This window comes from Amphiprion ocellaris, chromosome 1, assembly GCF_022539595.1.
Source record: "Amphiprion ocellaris isolate individual 3 ecotype Okinawa chromosome 1, ASM2253959v1, whole genome shotgun sequence".
Lineage (NCBI taxonomy): Eukaryota > Metazoa > Chordata > Actinopteri > Pomacentridae > Amphiprion > Amphiprion ocellaris.
The window spans coordinates 40,027,604-40,043,380 of NC_072766.1; the positions used below are offsets into that span (position 1 = coordinate 40,027,604).

General features: G+C 38.3%; 1 protein-coding gene across 1 annotated transcript; it reads left to right on the forward strand.

Annotated features, from left to right (window-relative positions):
- Positions 1 to 687: 687 nt before the first annotated feature.
- Positions 688 to 15,387, forward strand: apip (APAF1 interacting protein). Its single transcript, XM_023299469.3, has 8 exons — positions 688 to 817; positions 5,025 to 5,093; positions 6,497 to 6,597; positions 8,161 to 8,209; positions 8,349 to 8,466; positions 10,748 to 10,883; positions 12,964 to 13,131; positions 14,885 to 15,387. Exons 2-8 carry the CDS (start codon positions 5,028 to 5,030, stop codon positions 14,985 to 14,987), a joined length of 741 nt encoding a protein of 246 aa, XP_023155237.3. The 5' UTR covers positions 688 to 817; positions 5,025 to 5,027; the 3' UTR covers positions 14,988 to 15,387.
- The last annotated feature ends 390 nt before the right edge of the window (positions 15,388 to 15,777 follow it).

A 15,777-nucleotide genomic window follows, 5' to 3' on the forward strand; every position in this document is an offset into this window, starting at 1 on the left:
CGGGGTCTGTTTGAGAGAGAGGGCAGGGTTTTGAAGGGAAAACAGTGCGAAATCTGACTGTAAAGGGAAGAAGAATTAAAATACCACACAGTTAAATAAAGGTATCACAGTACCTTCATAGGAAAACAACAAAACAGTAGCCCATGATATGCATGAATACAGAATCGAACGGACAATTAGTAAGTAACAAGTACTGTAGTCTACTATATTTTTACTCCTTCTTAATTTTAAGATCTTTATGTTATGGCATCATTCCATTCCTCTGTTTAGATGACTATATTTAAGTTTTTGTCTATGTGCATAAACAAAGGATAACATATTCACTACTATTCAGGTACACAAAATAAAGTTATAAGCTAAATCAGTTATTGAAATAATAAACAATATAGATGTCACACTGACATGCATTGCAATTGATGCTTTATTTTAATAGTTACAAGTACATTTTGTTTCCAAGACAACAGCAGTTTTAATTGAGTGCATTTTGCAAGCCATGGTATTTATTAGGAAATTAGTCCTAATAAATACTCCTTTTACAGCATTTTTATTATTATTAACATTATTATTATTTTACGCAGAATTTCTTTAACCGCAGACGTTAGTATCGTTTTCACAATTGACAGAGACAACAAAAGGCCCTAATTAAATGTCAATTACTGTCATCCTGAGGCGAAGCGTTCAAGAGGAGCAAGTTCGAGGGACACAAACATCCGCAGACGCCTCCTGTTCGGGGTCGCACGCTGATGACGTCGCGTTAGCCCGTTTAGCTGCTGTCACATCGAGCACTCTGCAGGGCGGATTTCGCACCTTAAATACGGTAAATAACTATGTTATTTATGTGTGTTTTTACGTGTCTTACGAGTAGAGGCTAAATTATGGCATGCATGGCACTTCACGATGCGTTTTGAAGCTAAACTGACCTGTTTTTAAAGTTACTCTGTTGTAGATAGTTAGCCACAGCTGTTAGCTCACAACTTAACTTGTTTATTAGAATCTATAATGGGGTTAAAACGTTATTTTAGAAAACCGAGCGACTTGTAAAACTTCTCAGACTACTGAAAAGCAAAACGTCTGTTAACATAAAAGTTAGCTTTATTAGTAAAGCCTGCAGCAATTGCACTCACTGCAGGTGCTAATGTGCAACATGCAACGTTAGCAAATGGCATTACCACATGGCATTTGTTTACCTAGGAATAAAGTGATCAAATGGTAAGTGTACAATGACTTTTTGTGCAAGATTGCAAATATTTATTAAGCTGAATGGAGTCTCAGTCTAATTAAAGATGTCAGGTCTGTGTCTGCACAAGCTTTTATTTCAGCCTAAACATGTATTCTTTGTTTATTATTGTTATTATTATTATTATTATTATTATTATTATTATTATTATTATTATTATTATATCAATAACAAAGAAATCCCTGAATAAAAGATTCTTCAGGTGTCACTGTGGGAATTTGGCATCAGTTGTGAAACACAATCCACAGCCAGAGAGTATAAAGAAATCTCTCAGTTGAGCTGCAATTTGTAGATTAGTCATCTAGATCTGTACAATGCAGCGGTGAATATTTGTAGAAGTGTCAGATTTAATCCAAAAGTGAATGACACAAGTATTTATTAGATATACATTATCATAGCGTTTACTTTGTTCATTCATATGTTTGTTTGTTTTTTACAGCTGCAGTTAACAAAGCTCTGACATTTGTATGTTACCTTATCTTACCTAACATAAACATGTAGACATATTTTGCCCTTTGGTTTAGCAACACAGGCTGTACAGAAAGTCATATTTCAGTAGAGTGCATTCCTTTTACACTGTTAGTCAGTCTTGGACACCAGTAGCTTTCATTTTTTATTAATGCATGTGTTTGGATATGTACCATATGGTGTGTGTCTGTGAATGAGTGAGATCCACAAACTATAACATGGCAGCTTTTAGAGTTTTTAATAACGTATTTGATGGAAAACTCTAGTTTTTTTTAACCTGTTGCAGTATATCAAATCTAATGTCTGTTGATGGCAGTTTTTATGTCAGCTAAAATATGAAGCTCTCGCCAAACACAGAATGAATACAGTATCTTATATCTAATCCGAAATGCCAGTTGTCCTGTTAAAGTTCGTTAAGGTTTTCATTCCAGTCCTGCTGTAGCCTTGACTGACACGAAGTCACTTGATGAAAAGAAATCAGCTGATGTTATCTTTTGTTGCAGCAGGAACTTTCATACGGTCTTTACTGATGCAACAGTGCTTATGCAAATAATGCACGTGGTGGCATGTATAGTGTTTTAACAGCGCAACTTCAAAAGAGTTTGTAGCAGCAAACAAGTTTCAGTTGCTCAGTTGTGGTTAAAATATCCTCCATGAAGTCAAAATCAAAGTAAAATATCATTAGAGCTGCACTACTTAAATATTGAAGTCTGGGTCAGTATGTCAGATATTAAATAACCAAGGTGAAGTGCACCCTACGGTCATTTGCGGTGAATGCAAAACTGACTTTAGATATTAATTATTCACTTTATGCTATCCTATATTTTACTACATTAGATTTTATGACTGCACCTTACATTTAGGTACTTTCAGTTGAGTTATTCTGAATAGTTTCATCATAAATCTCAATCTATATAAGGTCAGGAAAGAGTGTAAAATCCATAAAATTCCCCGAAGCCCACAGTATCTTCTTCAGATTTATGTATTTTTTGACCAACAATCAGTCCAGAAGGCAAAGATCTTCACTCTATAATTGTATGAAATGATGCTTTCAGTGGGTAATCTAGAACACACAAATGACATTTTTGCCTTTACAACATATTTAGCAACATATTGTTGGTTATTGAAGAAGATTTAAAATCCCTAAATAGGACTGAATCACACAAAAAGGAAAGTGAAGTAAAAGTCATATTATTTGATGAGTTCCCTTTTTAGTCCTGCATGTACTGGGTCATTTCATATGTTTAAAGAACAGCTCAGTAAATTTACTGTTCATCACAACACAAAAGGCAACTTTTTGCTTATTAAACAAACTAGATACAAGACAAACAGACTTTTATATTTGATCTGTTTAACGATTTTTGCACTTTGTTCCAGAGCAAATTCCTCCGTCCAGTAACCTCACATTCACCTTCAGGCAATCCCAGCTATTTACAACTGTTAGCATTAGCTTATAATGCTCCATTCAAGCCGTCAGTGTTTACTGTAAGCTAACAAACATTGTTAGTTAGCTGTCAACATGTATTGAGAACCCTGCCAAGAGGATCCCTCAAAGGGCCTCTTATGTTCACTTTTGTGCAGCACAATCCGTCTATTAAAACTGCAGGCGATCACAAATGTAAGTGAAGTTGATGCTAATGACACTGCGACCAGTGAGCCCAGAGAAAACTGTTCATATGAAGAGTCGTCTTGTCTGTCACGGCTTGTTTTTGTTGATTCATTTTCACATTGAAAAGGCATTTCCAATTCAAAAGAGGAAAGCCTCAATCGCATAACCTCGTGAAAACTAACGACGAATGCTTTGTGTCTAGTTTTGCCAGTCCGTTGCTCTCTGCTTGATCCTACCGAAACACAATATACACTGCCTGTCCAAAGAAAAAAAAGTCACTGCTTGGATTTAACTAAGGAAATATGTGAGAGCCTTCCATTGGATAATTACTGCAGTGATGAATATGTTTCAGCAGACTACAACTTATTTAACTGTAGCTGATGCAGTCAAGAGCTTCCCATTTCTTAAACAACCACGTTAGAAGACATATCCTGTGGTTGTGGAAAGGATGTTAATCTGTTTCAGAAGGGTCAAATTATTGGCCTGCATCAAGCAAAGAAAACAACTAAGGAGATTTCTGAAGCTACTAAAATCACGTTAAGAACTGTCCAACACATTATTAAAACCTGAAGGATAGTGGAGAACCATCATCTTCCAGGAACAAATGCGGTCAGAACAAACTGTTAGATGAGTGTAGGAAATCAACAGTTTACTAGTGAAAGTAAAAGCATTTCCACACGCACAACACGAAGGGAACTCAAAAGTTTGGGACTAGAGCTTAGAGCTGTCTTTTCACACATGGATTGGCCTCCACAGAGTCCAGACCTCAGCCCCATTGAGAATCTTTGGGATGTTGTGAAGAACACTTTGTGCAGCGGTCCAATTCTTACCATCAATACAAGATCTTGGTCGAAAATTAATGTAACTCTGGACAGAAATAAATGTTGTGACATTGCAAAAGCTGATCCTTACCCGATGCCACAGCGAATATATGTCGTTCTCAGAGATAGAGGTGGTCCAGTGAAATACTGTATGTGTGACTTTTTTTGGATGGGCGGTGTATCTGTTGTGTTTGTTTTCTTTTTCTGATGTAGGAAAATTCATGTCACAATAATGGTTCATTTATTGAAGACAAACAGTGGAATAATAGTCTTTTGAACTGATGTTTATCCTTTAATTATTGATAAATACATCATACAAACAATCAAAGGGAATATATGTAAGAATGCACTTTGTATTTCACTGTATTTTCTTGTTTGGTTTGTTTATTATAGGTTAATTTCATCTATTCTGTTGGTGACACCTTAATCACAACAAATGAAAATAGACTGTACCATGTCATTATATTCACTTTGTGTCTTAATGATACAAATCATGTTGCTTTTTTCCCTCATTTTCCCTTATGTAACTTTTGTTATAGAAATAGAAATAGAAATCAATGGTAGCATCTGAGATCTTTGCAGGCTTGTCTGCCCTTCGATCGCAGAAAACCACGGATTCTCCTGAACTGGCATGTGGGAGGAGAAGCAAGAAAAGAATTTAGCTGGAACTGTAAATCGGTTCTCTGTTAATCTTCCTTGTGGCATTTGATTCCAGTCACGCACAAGTAAAACAAGGAAGTAAGGCACTGACAGAATGCTATCTGCTTGTGACTCAACAGTACTACGCCTGTTTTATGTCACCAAAATGAATTGTGCTGCCAACATTTCCCAGACGTCTTCTCTGGGAATCGTGAATTGTTTCTTCATGTCAACAATTGTTTTTCCTCAGGGGATGTCATCTTCATGTGGTACCAGCAATGGCTGCCAAGTTGCTGTTGAGGAGACGGCAGAGAAACAGGCAAGCAGAACATGGCAAATAAGCAATTTTTTTGCTTTTGAATGTAATTCTGTCATAGAAGTGCATCTGAACCTGCGGAATCGAGAAATATTAAATATATTTTAAGGGATTTTAGGCAAGGCAAGGCGAGTTTATTTGTATAGCACAATTCATAAACAAGGCAATTCAAGATGTTTTACAATGACAAAGAAATACATTCAGAAAAAAAGATTTAAAGGTAGACAAAAGTCACAAGCTTGGGGTCACCCAGGCAATTTTATGTTTTCCATGAAAACTCACACTTTTATTCATGTTCTAACATAACTGCACAAGGGTTTTCTAATCATCAATGAGCCTTTCAACACCATTAGTTAACACAATGTAGCATTAGAACACAGGAATGATGGTTGCTGGAAATGTTCCTCTGTACCTCTATGGAGATATTCCATTAAAAATCAGCTGTTTCCAGCTAGAATAGTCATTTACCACATTAACAATGTCTACACTGGATTTATGATTCATTCAATGTTATCTTCATTGAAAAAAACAGCTTTTCTCTCAAAAATAAGGACGTTTCTAAGTGACCCCAAACTTCTGAACGATAGTATACGTTAAAATCATAGAAATAAAACATAAAAATAGACATTGTGATCATAAAAGTGCATTAAAAGATTGAGCATCTAAGAGAAAGCTATTGTAAACAATCTGGTTTTCAGACCTGATTTAGAAGAGCTGGTGGTTTGAGCAGAACTCATGTGTTCAGAAAATTTGTTCCACAAATGAGGAGCACAATAGCTGAATGTTACTTCACTATTTTTGGTTCTGATTCTGGCAACACACAGTAAGCCTGTCCCTGATGACTTGAGGCCTCTGGATGCTTCATGTGAAGCTAATAAGTCCAGGATGAGTTTTGGTTCAAGACCTTTCAGTGCTTTGTAAACCAGGAATCAGATTGTGACCTCTATCCTTTGACTAACAGGAAGCCGGTATAGTGTTTTGAGTACCGGTGTAATATGGTCCTTGTGTTAGTTTGTTTTTAGGAAGCTTTAACTGCAGTATTCAGGTGTGCATTGCTTACCCTGAATGGTAATATGTTTTCATGATTGTGGCAAAGTCCTGCTACAGGTGGAATCCAAACATGATTGAGTGAAAATGTATATATAATGCATGTACACTGGTGGTATTCTACATTTTTCTTACTGTGTCCACAAAAACCACTAAACAGAACCCAACAAATCCAAAGTTTTATTGTTTGTATTGCAGTGACACGCTACTGGCACAATAATACCTGAAGTATCCACAAATGCAGCATTGCGCCCATACATATAGGAATACAGATTTGAATGTTCTACATGCTGATTTATATAAAAGGTATTAAACTTGTGTCATTATAACTTGATTAAACAGTTTTACGTGTGTTTCAGGCAAAGGAACATCCCCGTGTCCTGATTCCTGAGCTATGTCGACTCTTCTACCAGCTGGGATGGGTGACAGGGACGGGCGGCGGGATCAGTCTGAGACAAGGGTTTGTACATTTATTTACTGCAAATCATCAGAAATGGTCATTTTCTTACTCCTCGACAATGCTAAAAATCATATGCTGTCATGGGCACGTTTTAGAACATCTGTACACTGAGAAAAGTGCAGTGACGCTAATGGGAGGTCGGTTGTTTCGGTTTTGACAATGTGGGCAAATCTCTGTTGAAGACAGACGGCCGCAGTTTGGCAGTAATGAAAAAGAATTCAAATTGAAGACTTTGACAGGTTATTACAAACTTCTTTGAACTGTGTTGTTTTGGATGGCAGCTCCGGAGAAAGCACCACCCATTAGCAAATCTCCGTTTGTAATGTGGAATGGCAGACATTTATTTAAGCCAACAAAGAACTTTGATGAAACCTTTAATGAAACCAAATAGGATTCGGTGACTGCTGATCCGTGTACACTGGTATTTCATTCAGATAAAAAAACACTGTAACTCGAAAATGATTGAAGGGAGAATTTCCTTTTCATCTTTTTAAAATGATTGTACTTTTAGACTGAACATGAGCAGCTTTAAGCTCCACTGAAATACTTGAGCTGTGCAAAGTAGCATTCCCAGAAATGGCAAATTTTTTCTTACATTCTCTCAACAAATAAGAGACACTGGACACAATACACCAGTCCCAATTTGTTGCCACAACATTTATCACTTCAGTGTATTTTGAGATGATTGCAGATGTTCTCAAATAGCACAAATCACATGTTCTCAAGCAGATATGGCGTAGATCAAGCAGCCCGAATACACAAAACAGAAGTGTCGTTAGATGTTTTACACAAAAGGTCTATTTTCCTCCGTGAGTGCAGGTCTGAATTTTAAGTTTTGAAGCTTTTTTTTTCTTCCCACAGTTGCTTTGCTTTGACTCAGAAATGACTCACAGCCCGAGGCGGACTCGCCAAACCTTGCGCTCAAAATCAATAAGCTACTTCTTCATCTGGAAATGTTTGTTGCTCAATAAAAAAGAGTGCAATGGCTTTACCCGCTGCATTGTATTGGGAAACATAAAGGAGCTAAACATTTAAGCGTGATCATCGCAAAGATTGTGAGAGGATCAACTACAGCCGTCTATTCAGCTCCGCAATTCTACATTTATATATATGTACATTTCATTCCAGGCTTTGTTCCCTTAGGTCTTCAGACCAAGGCCGTGGGATGCTGAATTTTCCTACGAAAAGAAAACTGTTAGGGAGAGAATTCAGCAACAGAATCTCTCAGATAAATGGTCAACTTCGGCACCAGCTGAAACCATCTGAGGCAGGAGTATAAAGAATTACTTACAATAACTACTTTGGGGATTGGGTACTTTATGGATGGCTGGAAAAGCTTTACTGAGTGTTTCGTTCACATTTTGCAATGGCCAGAGTTTCAACCCCGGTACTCACAGAAACATTTTCTTTCAGGCAAAGACAAAATAAGCTTAGAGCAGTTCAGTTATTTGTCTGCTGCAGAAAACTATGATGTTCCATTATGTCATGACAAACTAACTCCAGGGTTCACTTCCTCCAAAATGCTACTTCATTGTCCTTATCTTTTTTTTGTATTACTCACAGAGACCATATCTACATTGCACCATCGGGTGTCCAGAAAGAGAGAATACAGGTGAGTTGGGTCTAACCACAGAGTGAAACTTTATTCTTGTCAGTAGAGACAATAACTCAGTGTTCTGGTGGAGTAATATTCAGACAAAGATTAATGCATTATGGTTTAAATCATACCTTTTCAAATGTTTGTTACTCAGCCAGAAGATATGTTTGTGTGTGACGTGGAGGAGAGGGACATTAGCTGTCCACCTGCCTGGAAGAAGTTTAAGAAGAGCCAGTGTACGCCGCTTTTTATGAACGCCTACACTATGAGAGGTTAGTCAGTCTAACACATCAGATACCAGCCATTCTAACTGCTATTTACAGAGAGCGAGACAACTGATAGTTATCCCAAATACTACAAATGATCTTTGTAATTAAGAGTCGGAGAGGTTGATGAGGTGACAGTATGAGATGCCTGCAGAGAGGACTAACTAATAAGTTGTACCCTTTAATTGCTTTTTATCAGTCAATCATTGTCAATTTAATTTTGCTTTTTTGACAAGAAAACACATTTCTGCACAGTCTGCAATCAAAAATGTAATATAAGTGATTGCATAAGTATTCACCCTCTTTATAGTGACTCATCTAATTCAACACAGGTGTAGCCACCCGGTGCAAGAAGTTACACAATTAGTGAAACTGAGATAATTTGAGTGCAGTGAATGTTTATTAGTGATTGTAGTATAAAGACGCCTGTATCTGGGAAGTCCAGCCACTGGTGAATCAGCACTCCTGGATAGAACTACACCAAGAAGACAAAACAAAAAAAACAAGTAATTCTGTAAAAAGTTATTGAAAAGCATCAGCCAGGAAGTTAATACAAGAAAAGTACTAAGTTACTGAATATCCCCTGGAGTAGGGTTAAATCCATTATTAGGAAATGAAATGAATATCGCACATATGAAAAAATGACTGAGCAAGAAAAAGACTAGTGATTGAGGCCACCAAGACACCTATGACTCCTCTTAAGGAGTTACAAGTACCATTGGCTAAGATGGGAGAAATTGTTCATACAACAACTGTTGGCTGTTCTTAACCAGAGAAAGACTCTGTTTGAAAAAGAAAAAAAAAACCTTCATTAATCCAGGACTAGATTTCACCAGAAGGCATGAGACAAACTCTGAAGTCAACTCAAAGAAGGTTCCAGAGACCAGCATTGAGGCTATTGGCCATCAGACAAGACATTATGTTTGATGGACACCAAACACTGGATCACAAACACACCATCACCACTGTAAAGCATGGTGGTGGCAGCATTATGATGGGAAGCATGGCGGTGGCAGCATCATAATGTGGAGATGTTTCTCAGCAGCAGGCCCTGGAAGGCTTGTACAGGTAGAGGGTAAAATGAATGCCGCAAAGTCTAGAGAAATCCTGGAGGACAACCTGATGCAATCTGCAATAGAAATGAGACTTCATTGAATAATTGTTTTCCAGAAAGACAATAAGGTGAAACATACAGTCAGAGCTACACAGAACTGGTTTAAAGACAACAAGGTGAATGTTTTGTAGTGTCTGAGTCCAGATCTCAATCCAACTGAGGTTTTGTAGCTGGACTTAAACAGGGCTGTTCACTCACAATCCCTGGGCAACCTGACAGATGTTGAGCAGTTTTGTAAAGAAGAATTGGGTAAAACTGCAGTTTTCAAGTGTACAAGGCTGATTTAAATGTATCTACACAGGATTAATACTGTTACTCCCACAAAAGTTGCATCTAATAAATACTGACTTGAAGGGGTTGAATACTAATGCAGTCACTTACTTTACATTTAATATTTTCATTTTGACATGAAAGAGTCCTTTTTTTGTTCATTTGCATGTGCAGTTACCTTCACAGTGATTCAGTGCTGCGAACCAATAAAAGAAGGAACTTAAAAAGAGGGTATATACTTTCTAAAGGATGGTTCAGGGTCACCTGAGTCACCCTAATTATAAGATCTATCAAAAAGAAAAGTTTTAAGCCTAATCTTAAAATTAGAGAGGGTGTCTGCTTCCTGAACCTTAACTGGGAGCTGATTTCATAGCCGAGGAGCCTGATAGCTGAAGGATCTACCTCCCATTCTGCTTTTAGAAAGTCTCGGAACCACAAGTAAAGCCTCCACACTGAAAGCCAAGAGCTCTGTTGGGATAACATGGTACCATAAGGTTTATAAGATGTGAAGGAGCTTGGCTACGAGGAGATTTGTATGTGAAGAGAGGGATTTTCAGTTTGATTCTGGATTTTACAGGAACCCGATGAGAACTCATTATGCCACTCTTCAGTAAGGGCATTGTAATTAGAGGTTAACATTTGACCTCACAATAATGATATTAGTATCAATTATTCATCCTCTCTGTTCTTGTATTATCATGTCAGAGTCTGTCTAGTTGTCATTCTTGATAGATAACGAAATCTCTAAAACTAGAACTGATCACTAACAGTTTAAATTCCAACTAAAAACACAAAGCACAGTCCATGCATGCTCTTGGCTTGTTACAGTTATCAGTTTAGAAAGACAATACGAGCAGAGAACATTCAAAAATCTAAATCTGCTTTTCCTTTGCTAAAATACAGGGGCACAGGCAGTTATACACACCCACTCCAAGGCTGCTGTCATGGCAACGCTGCTGTATCCTGGCAAGGAGTTCAGGATAACACACCAGGAGATGATCAAGGGGATTCGTAAGGGCACCTCAGGCACAAACTATCGGTATGTAATCAAGCAGCAAGGATTAGTGCAGTGCAAAGAGCTTCCCAGCATTGTTACTCCTCGTCCGAGGAGCGGTTTGAGAAGCCGTTGTTAGGAAAGTATCTGCGCGCTGAGAGCAGAAAACACAAACTTAAATGTGATGGATGACCTGCTGAACTCCACATGAAATGCTAACCCTGTGAATCCTGTGTTTGTTTCTCGTTGTATTTCACTCAAAAGTAACGCTGCTCATCTGCCACGGAGTAGAGAAATGAATTAAAACTTGCCCACCCAGAATATTTCTGGCTCTGGCTCAAGTTCCCGGGCTGTTAGTCACACAGCACAAAATTCCAGCATTCGTAGGTTTTACATCTGCCAATTTTTTTCTGGAAACCCGCAAGTGGTTTGGTTTCACTAGAATTAGGAAAAGCATATCCATCGTACGTCAAATCAACTGCGTAAAGAGTAGAATTTCATAATAGTTTGCAGGTATTTACATGGAAAGCCCGTTACATAAACTCAGCTCTTTCTGGGTCGCTTCCGTGTCCATAACTCTGCCTGGTCTTGCCTCAGTTTCCTTCAATATGTCTGATGAAAATCACAGGCTGAGACATATTGGCGTCTACCGTGACTCTCTTCTGTACAACAGGGGAATTGTAGTGGAACTTAAAGATTTAAAAACATTTTTAATTTTGTGCACAGAATCAGTAACAGTTGGGTGAAATTGCGTGTTTGGTCATTTAAAATGCACCAACTCTTCTTTTAAAGAGCCCAGTTGACAGTTTGTCAACAATAGAAGAGGCAGAAAGGTTTTGGATTTCTTAAGATTGGATAAACTTTAATGAGCCTTTACTGGAGAAATTCTTACATTCCAACATGTACACTACTATTCAAAAGTTTGGGGTCACCCAGACAATTTCATGTTTTCCATGAAAGCTCTCACTTATATTAATGTGCTAACATAATTACACAAGGATTTTCTAATCATCAATTAGCCTGTCAACACCATTAGCTAACACAATGTAGCATTAGAACACAGAGTGATGGTTGCTGGAAATGTTCCTCTGTACCCCTATGGAGATATTCCATTAAAAATCAGCTGTTTCCACCAAGAATAGTCATTTACTACATGGATAGACTGGATTTTGGATTCATTTAATGTTATCTTCTTTGGAAAAAAAAGCTTTTCTTTCACAAATAAGGACATTTCTAAGTGACCCCAAACTTTTGAATGCTAGTGTAGATAAAAATGAAGCACAGTCAATAAGCAAGACGATAAATACAAAACTATAATAAAGCTGAAAATGAAAATATAAACACTATGTACACCTTAAACAAGTACAGATATGACATTTCCCCCCTTCATTTGTTTGTTATGTAGCTTTTTTGTGCATGTAAAAGGTCTGCAAAGTTCCAAAAACCCTTAAGTTCATGCTAAAGGTAGTTATTGTGTCTGATAGAAAACACTGCTCCTTACCTGCATGAAAAGTCTCAATTGAATTCCATTCATTTCTTGTAAATAACAATGAGCAACTTTATTAGAAGGTGGTGCTTAAAGAGTAAAAACTAGCGTTTCAGACAGAAGGTAAACAGAAGTGTGGCTGCGATGTACAGTATGTTGTGGTTTTTTATAAAATAAAGTTGTGTATATTTCTTCTAGTATACCTCAAAAATACAATTATGCACCTATAAATGAGCATAAAATTGGCAAGGTTTGACCATGAGGTAGTTACTCACTCATGCTGCTGAATAATAGTAGAAAATGTCGTACGAGAGTCGGTCATCGACCTTCTGGATTAAGGCAGGAAGTGACTATTTTTATTCATTACAATGGTGAAAGATTTCAAAGGTGACAACTTGTCTTGTTTTACCAGCAGTCCGTGACTCAAAGACAGCAAACCGTCGTGTTTCGTGGGCTGGAAATCAGAAATCCTGTGGCTGTTTTGCTTCACACTTAAGCCTGATTCAGTCACTGTGTTCCTTCAATTTGATTTGATTGCCACACAGTCAGAGAGCAGCTGCAGGGTTCGTCTTTGAGAACGAGTCATGTGAAGGTCCAATGTCATCCCCGGTGTCATTTGGTGTGTTTTACTCTGCACAGGTATGACGACTGCCTGGTGGTGCCTATTATTGAGAATACACCAGAGGAGAAGGACTTGAAAGACCGCATGGCTCGGGCGATGGAAGAATACCCCAACTCGTGCGCGGTTCTCGTCCGCCGGCACGGTGTCTACGTCTGGGGCGAGTCGTGGGAAAAAGCCAAGACCATGTGAGCGTTTACCTCCCGGCACTGTTAACATTTTTGAATAATTTAGCATCATTTTATCAAGGCTATATTATGCAACCTGTTTATATTCCCGCCAGCAGTCAATAAATCAAGCGATTCGATAATGAAAAGACTAAAAATCTGCTACCTGTGCCAGTCACAGGCCTGTAAAATCCTGTCCAATGAATGCATTCAGATCATAGGTGATGATTGGATGCCTGCCTTGCACCTCCAATATGTTACACTACTAAAAATGCCAGATTATCACGCCTTTTTTCATTTATTTGTACATCTTTTAGTGCTCATTGTGGTCTTCATCTATCTTAAGTTTCATTTTTATGTTTCTGTCTGTCCACCACTTCTCTGCAGTGTAGCCTAGCTTTGTCCAAGTGTCTTTTTATGCTTTAAACGTCTAAACATGCCATATTTTCACATCCTTTTTATGTATCAGTGCATCTTTCACTACTCATTGAGGTCTCCATCTTCACTAAGGTTCTTTAAGGGATGTTTTTATGTTTCTGTGTATGTCCCCCACTTTTCTGCACTGTAGCCTAGCTTTGTCCAAGTGTCTTTTTATGCTGAAACTTCTAAACATGCAAGATTATCACATCTTTTTTATGTATTTGTGCATCTTTCAGTGCTCATTGTGCTCTCCATCCTCCTCCAGTTTTATTAGTGTATGATTACTTTATATTTCTGTGTATGTCTCCTATTTCTCTGCAGTGTAGCCTAGCTTTGTCCAAGTGTCTTTTTATGCTTTCAACTTCTAAACATGGCAGATTTTCATGTCTTTTTTATATATCTGTGCATTACTCAGTGCTCATTGTGGTCTCCATCTACCTTAAGTTGCATTCAGAGATGTTTTTACATTTCTATGTAGTTGTCTCCCGCTTGTCCACAGCTTACTTCTATACTTCTAAATATGCAAGATTTTCACGTGTTTTTTTTGTATCTGTGCATCTTTAAGTGCTCTTTGTGGCCTCCATCCTCCTCCAGTTTCAATAAGGAATGTTTTTATGTTCCTGTGTATATCCTCCACTTCTCTGCAGTGTAGCCTAGCTTTGTCCAAGTGTCTTCTTATGCTTTAAACTTGTAGACATGCCATATTTTCATGTCTTTTGTATGCATCTGTGCATCTTGAAGTGCTCTTTGTGGCCTCCATCCTCCTCCAGTTTTATTAGTACATGTTTTTTATGTTTCTGTGTCTGTCCCCCACTTCTCTGCAGTTTAGCTAGCTTTGTCCAAGTGTCCTTTTATGCTACGTTATGCATGTTCAGCTGATGTGATGGTGCGGCTTATTTCTGTACTTCTATACATGCAATATTTTTGCATCCACTTATGTTGTGCATTTTTCAGTCCTCTTTGTAGTCTCCATCCTCCTCCAGTTTCATTAGAGGATGTTCTCATGTTTCTGTATATGCGGCCCCCACTTCTTTGCATTGTAGCCTTCCTGTGAGTGTCTCTTTATGGTATGTTTTGCAGACATGATTATGCAGCCATTTTGTATGTTTTTACACACGACGGTACTCTCTCTCATGGATTAGTCTTTCAGCAGTACTTAGATGTTGCATGTTTGTGTTTTGCAAAAAGACCTGCAGGGACAGGATAGAATTTTTTCATTTGTCTGCTTTCATAATCTAGTTTATTCTTCCTGGTATCAATCCTGCATATTCTAGCTGTAAAAGTTTAGTTCCTAACTTCCCTTTATGTCGCATTTTTCTCTTCAAACACTAAAAAATACTGCCGCACTTTGCAGGTGCGAGTGCTACGACTACCTGTTCGACATCGCCGTCCAGATGAAGCAGAGCGGATTGGACCCTTCAGCCCTTCCGACGGAGGAGGAGAAAGGAATAATGTGACATTCAGCGGCGCTTTTTAAAGAGACATTTGTTACAGAAAGGTTAGCGGAGTTCAATCAGGAGAGCAGATTGTAATCATTTGCCTTTCATGCCGGCCTGCTTCAAATTTGATGAAATTTGATGGTGAGGGCTGATTCGGGGTTTGAGGAGATTGAATGCCTGTGATCTAGAAGTAGCTGGAGGTACAATGTAAGGCGCTGTGGGACAACTCATGAGTGAGCGGCTGTCAAATCAATGTCCTCAGGTTCAAATGCTTTCCTGTTCGAGTCTGACTGCAATGGAATCAAAGTGTCGCTGCATGTCGGGCATGAGTGTACCGTGCATCTCCACTGATCTGTATTGACGCTTAACTTTTTTTTTTGATTCAATCGATAAATAAAAGACGGAATGTTAAAAGTGAGTCACAGAAAAAGATTTTTTGCACAAAAGTCTAACTATTTTCACTTTCTGAAACAATTTCTCCCTCATACTGGTATTTTTTTTAAATAGAAGACACAAACAGTGATGCCTGATGTTTTGTTTGTGCTACAAATCACATCTGAATCTCAGTTTCACACACACACATACACACATCCACACAAATGACTGCGGTCATTCAAACACCTTTTGACTGAAAACAACTCGATGTTGCATAAAAAGGCCTCTCGCTGTGTCCGTGGACATCCTTTAATTCCCACACCACCATCCCAGCAGCGGGAAAGTGCATTTGGTGCAAACCTCACACAACGTCTGTAGATCCTCGCGCAGCATGCGCTCAGTCGTCTGCATACTCATTCCTCATGAAAGCCGG

Coding starts and splice junctions, on each gene's coding strand:
- apip (XM_023299469.3), top strand. CDS start 5,028: ATGTCATCTTCATGTGGTACCAGCAATGGCTGCCAAGTTGCTGTTGAG. Junction 5,094..6,496: donor AGGAGACGGCAGAGAAACAG/GCAAGCAGAACA, acceptor CGTGTGTTTCAG/GCAAAGGAACATCCCCGTGT. Junction 8,210..8,348: donor TCCAGAAAGAGAGAATACAG/GTGAGTTGGGTC, acceptor TTTGTTACTCAG/CCAGAAGATATGTTTGTGTG.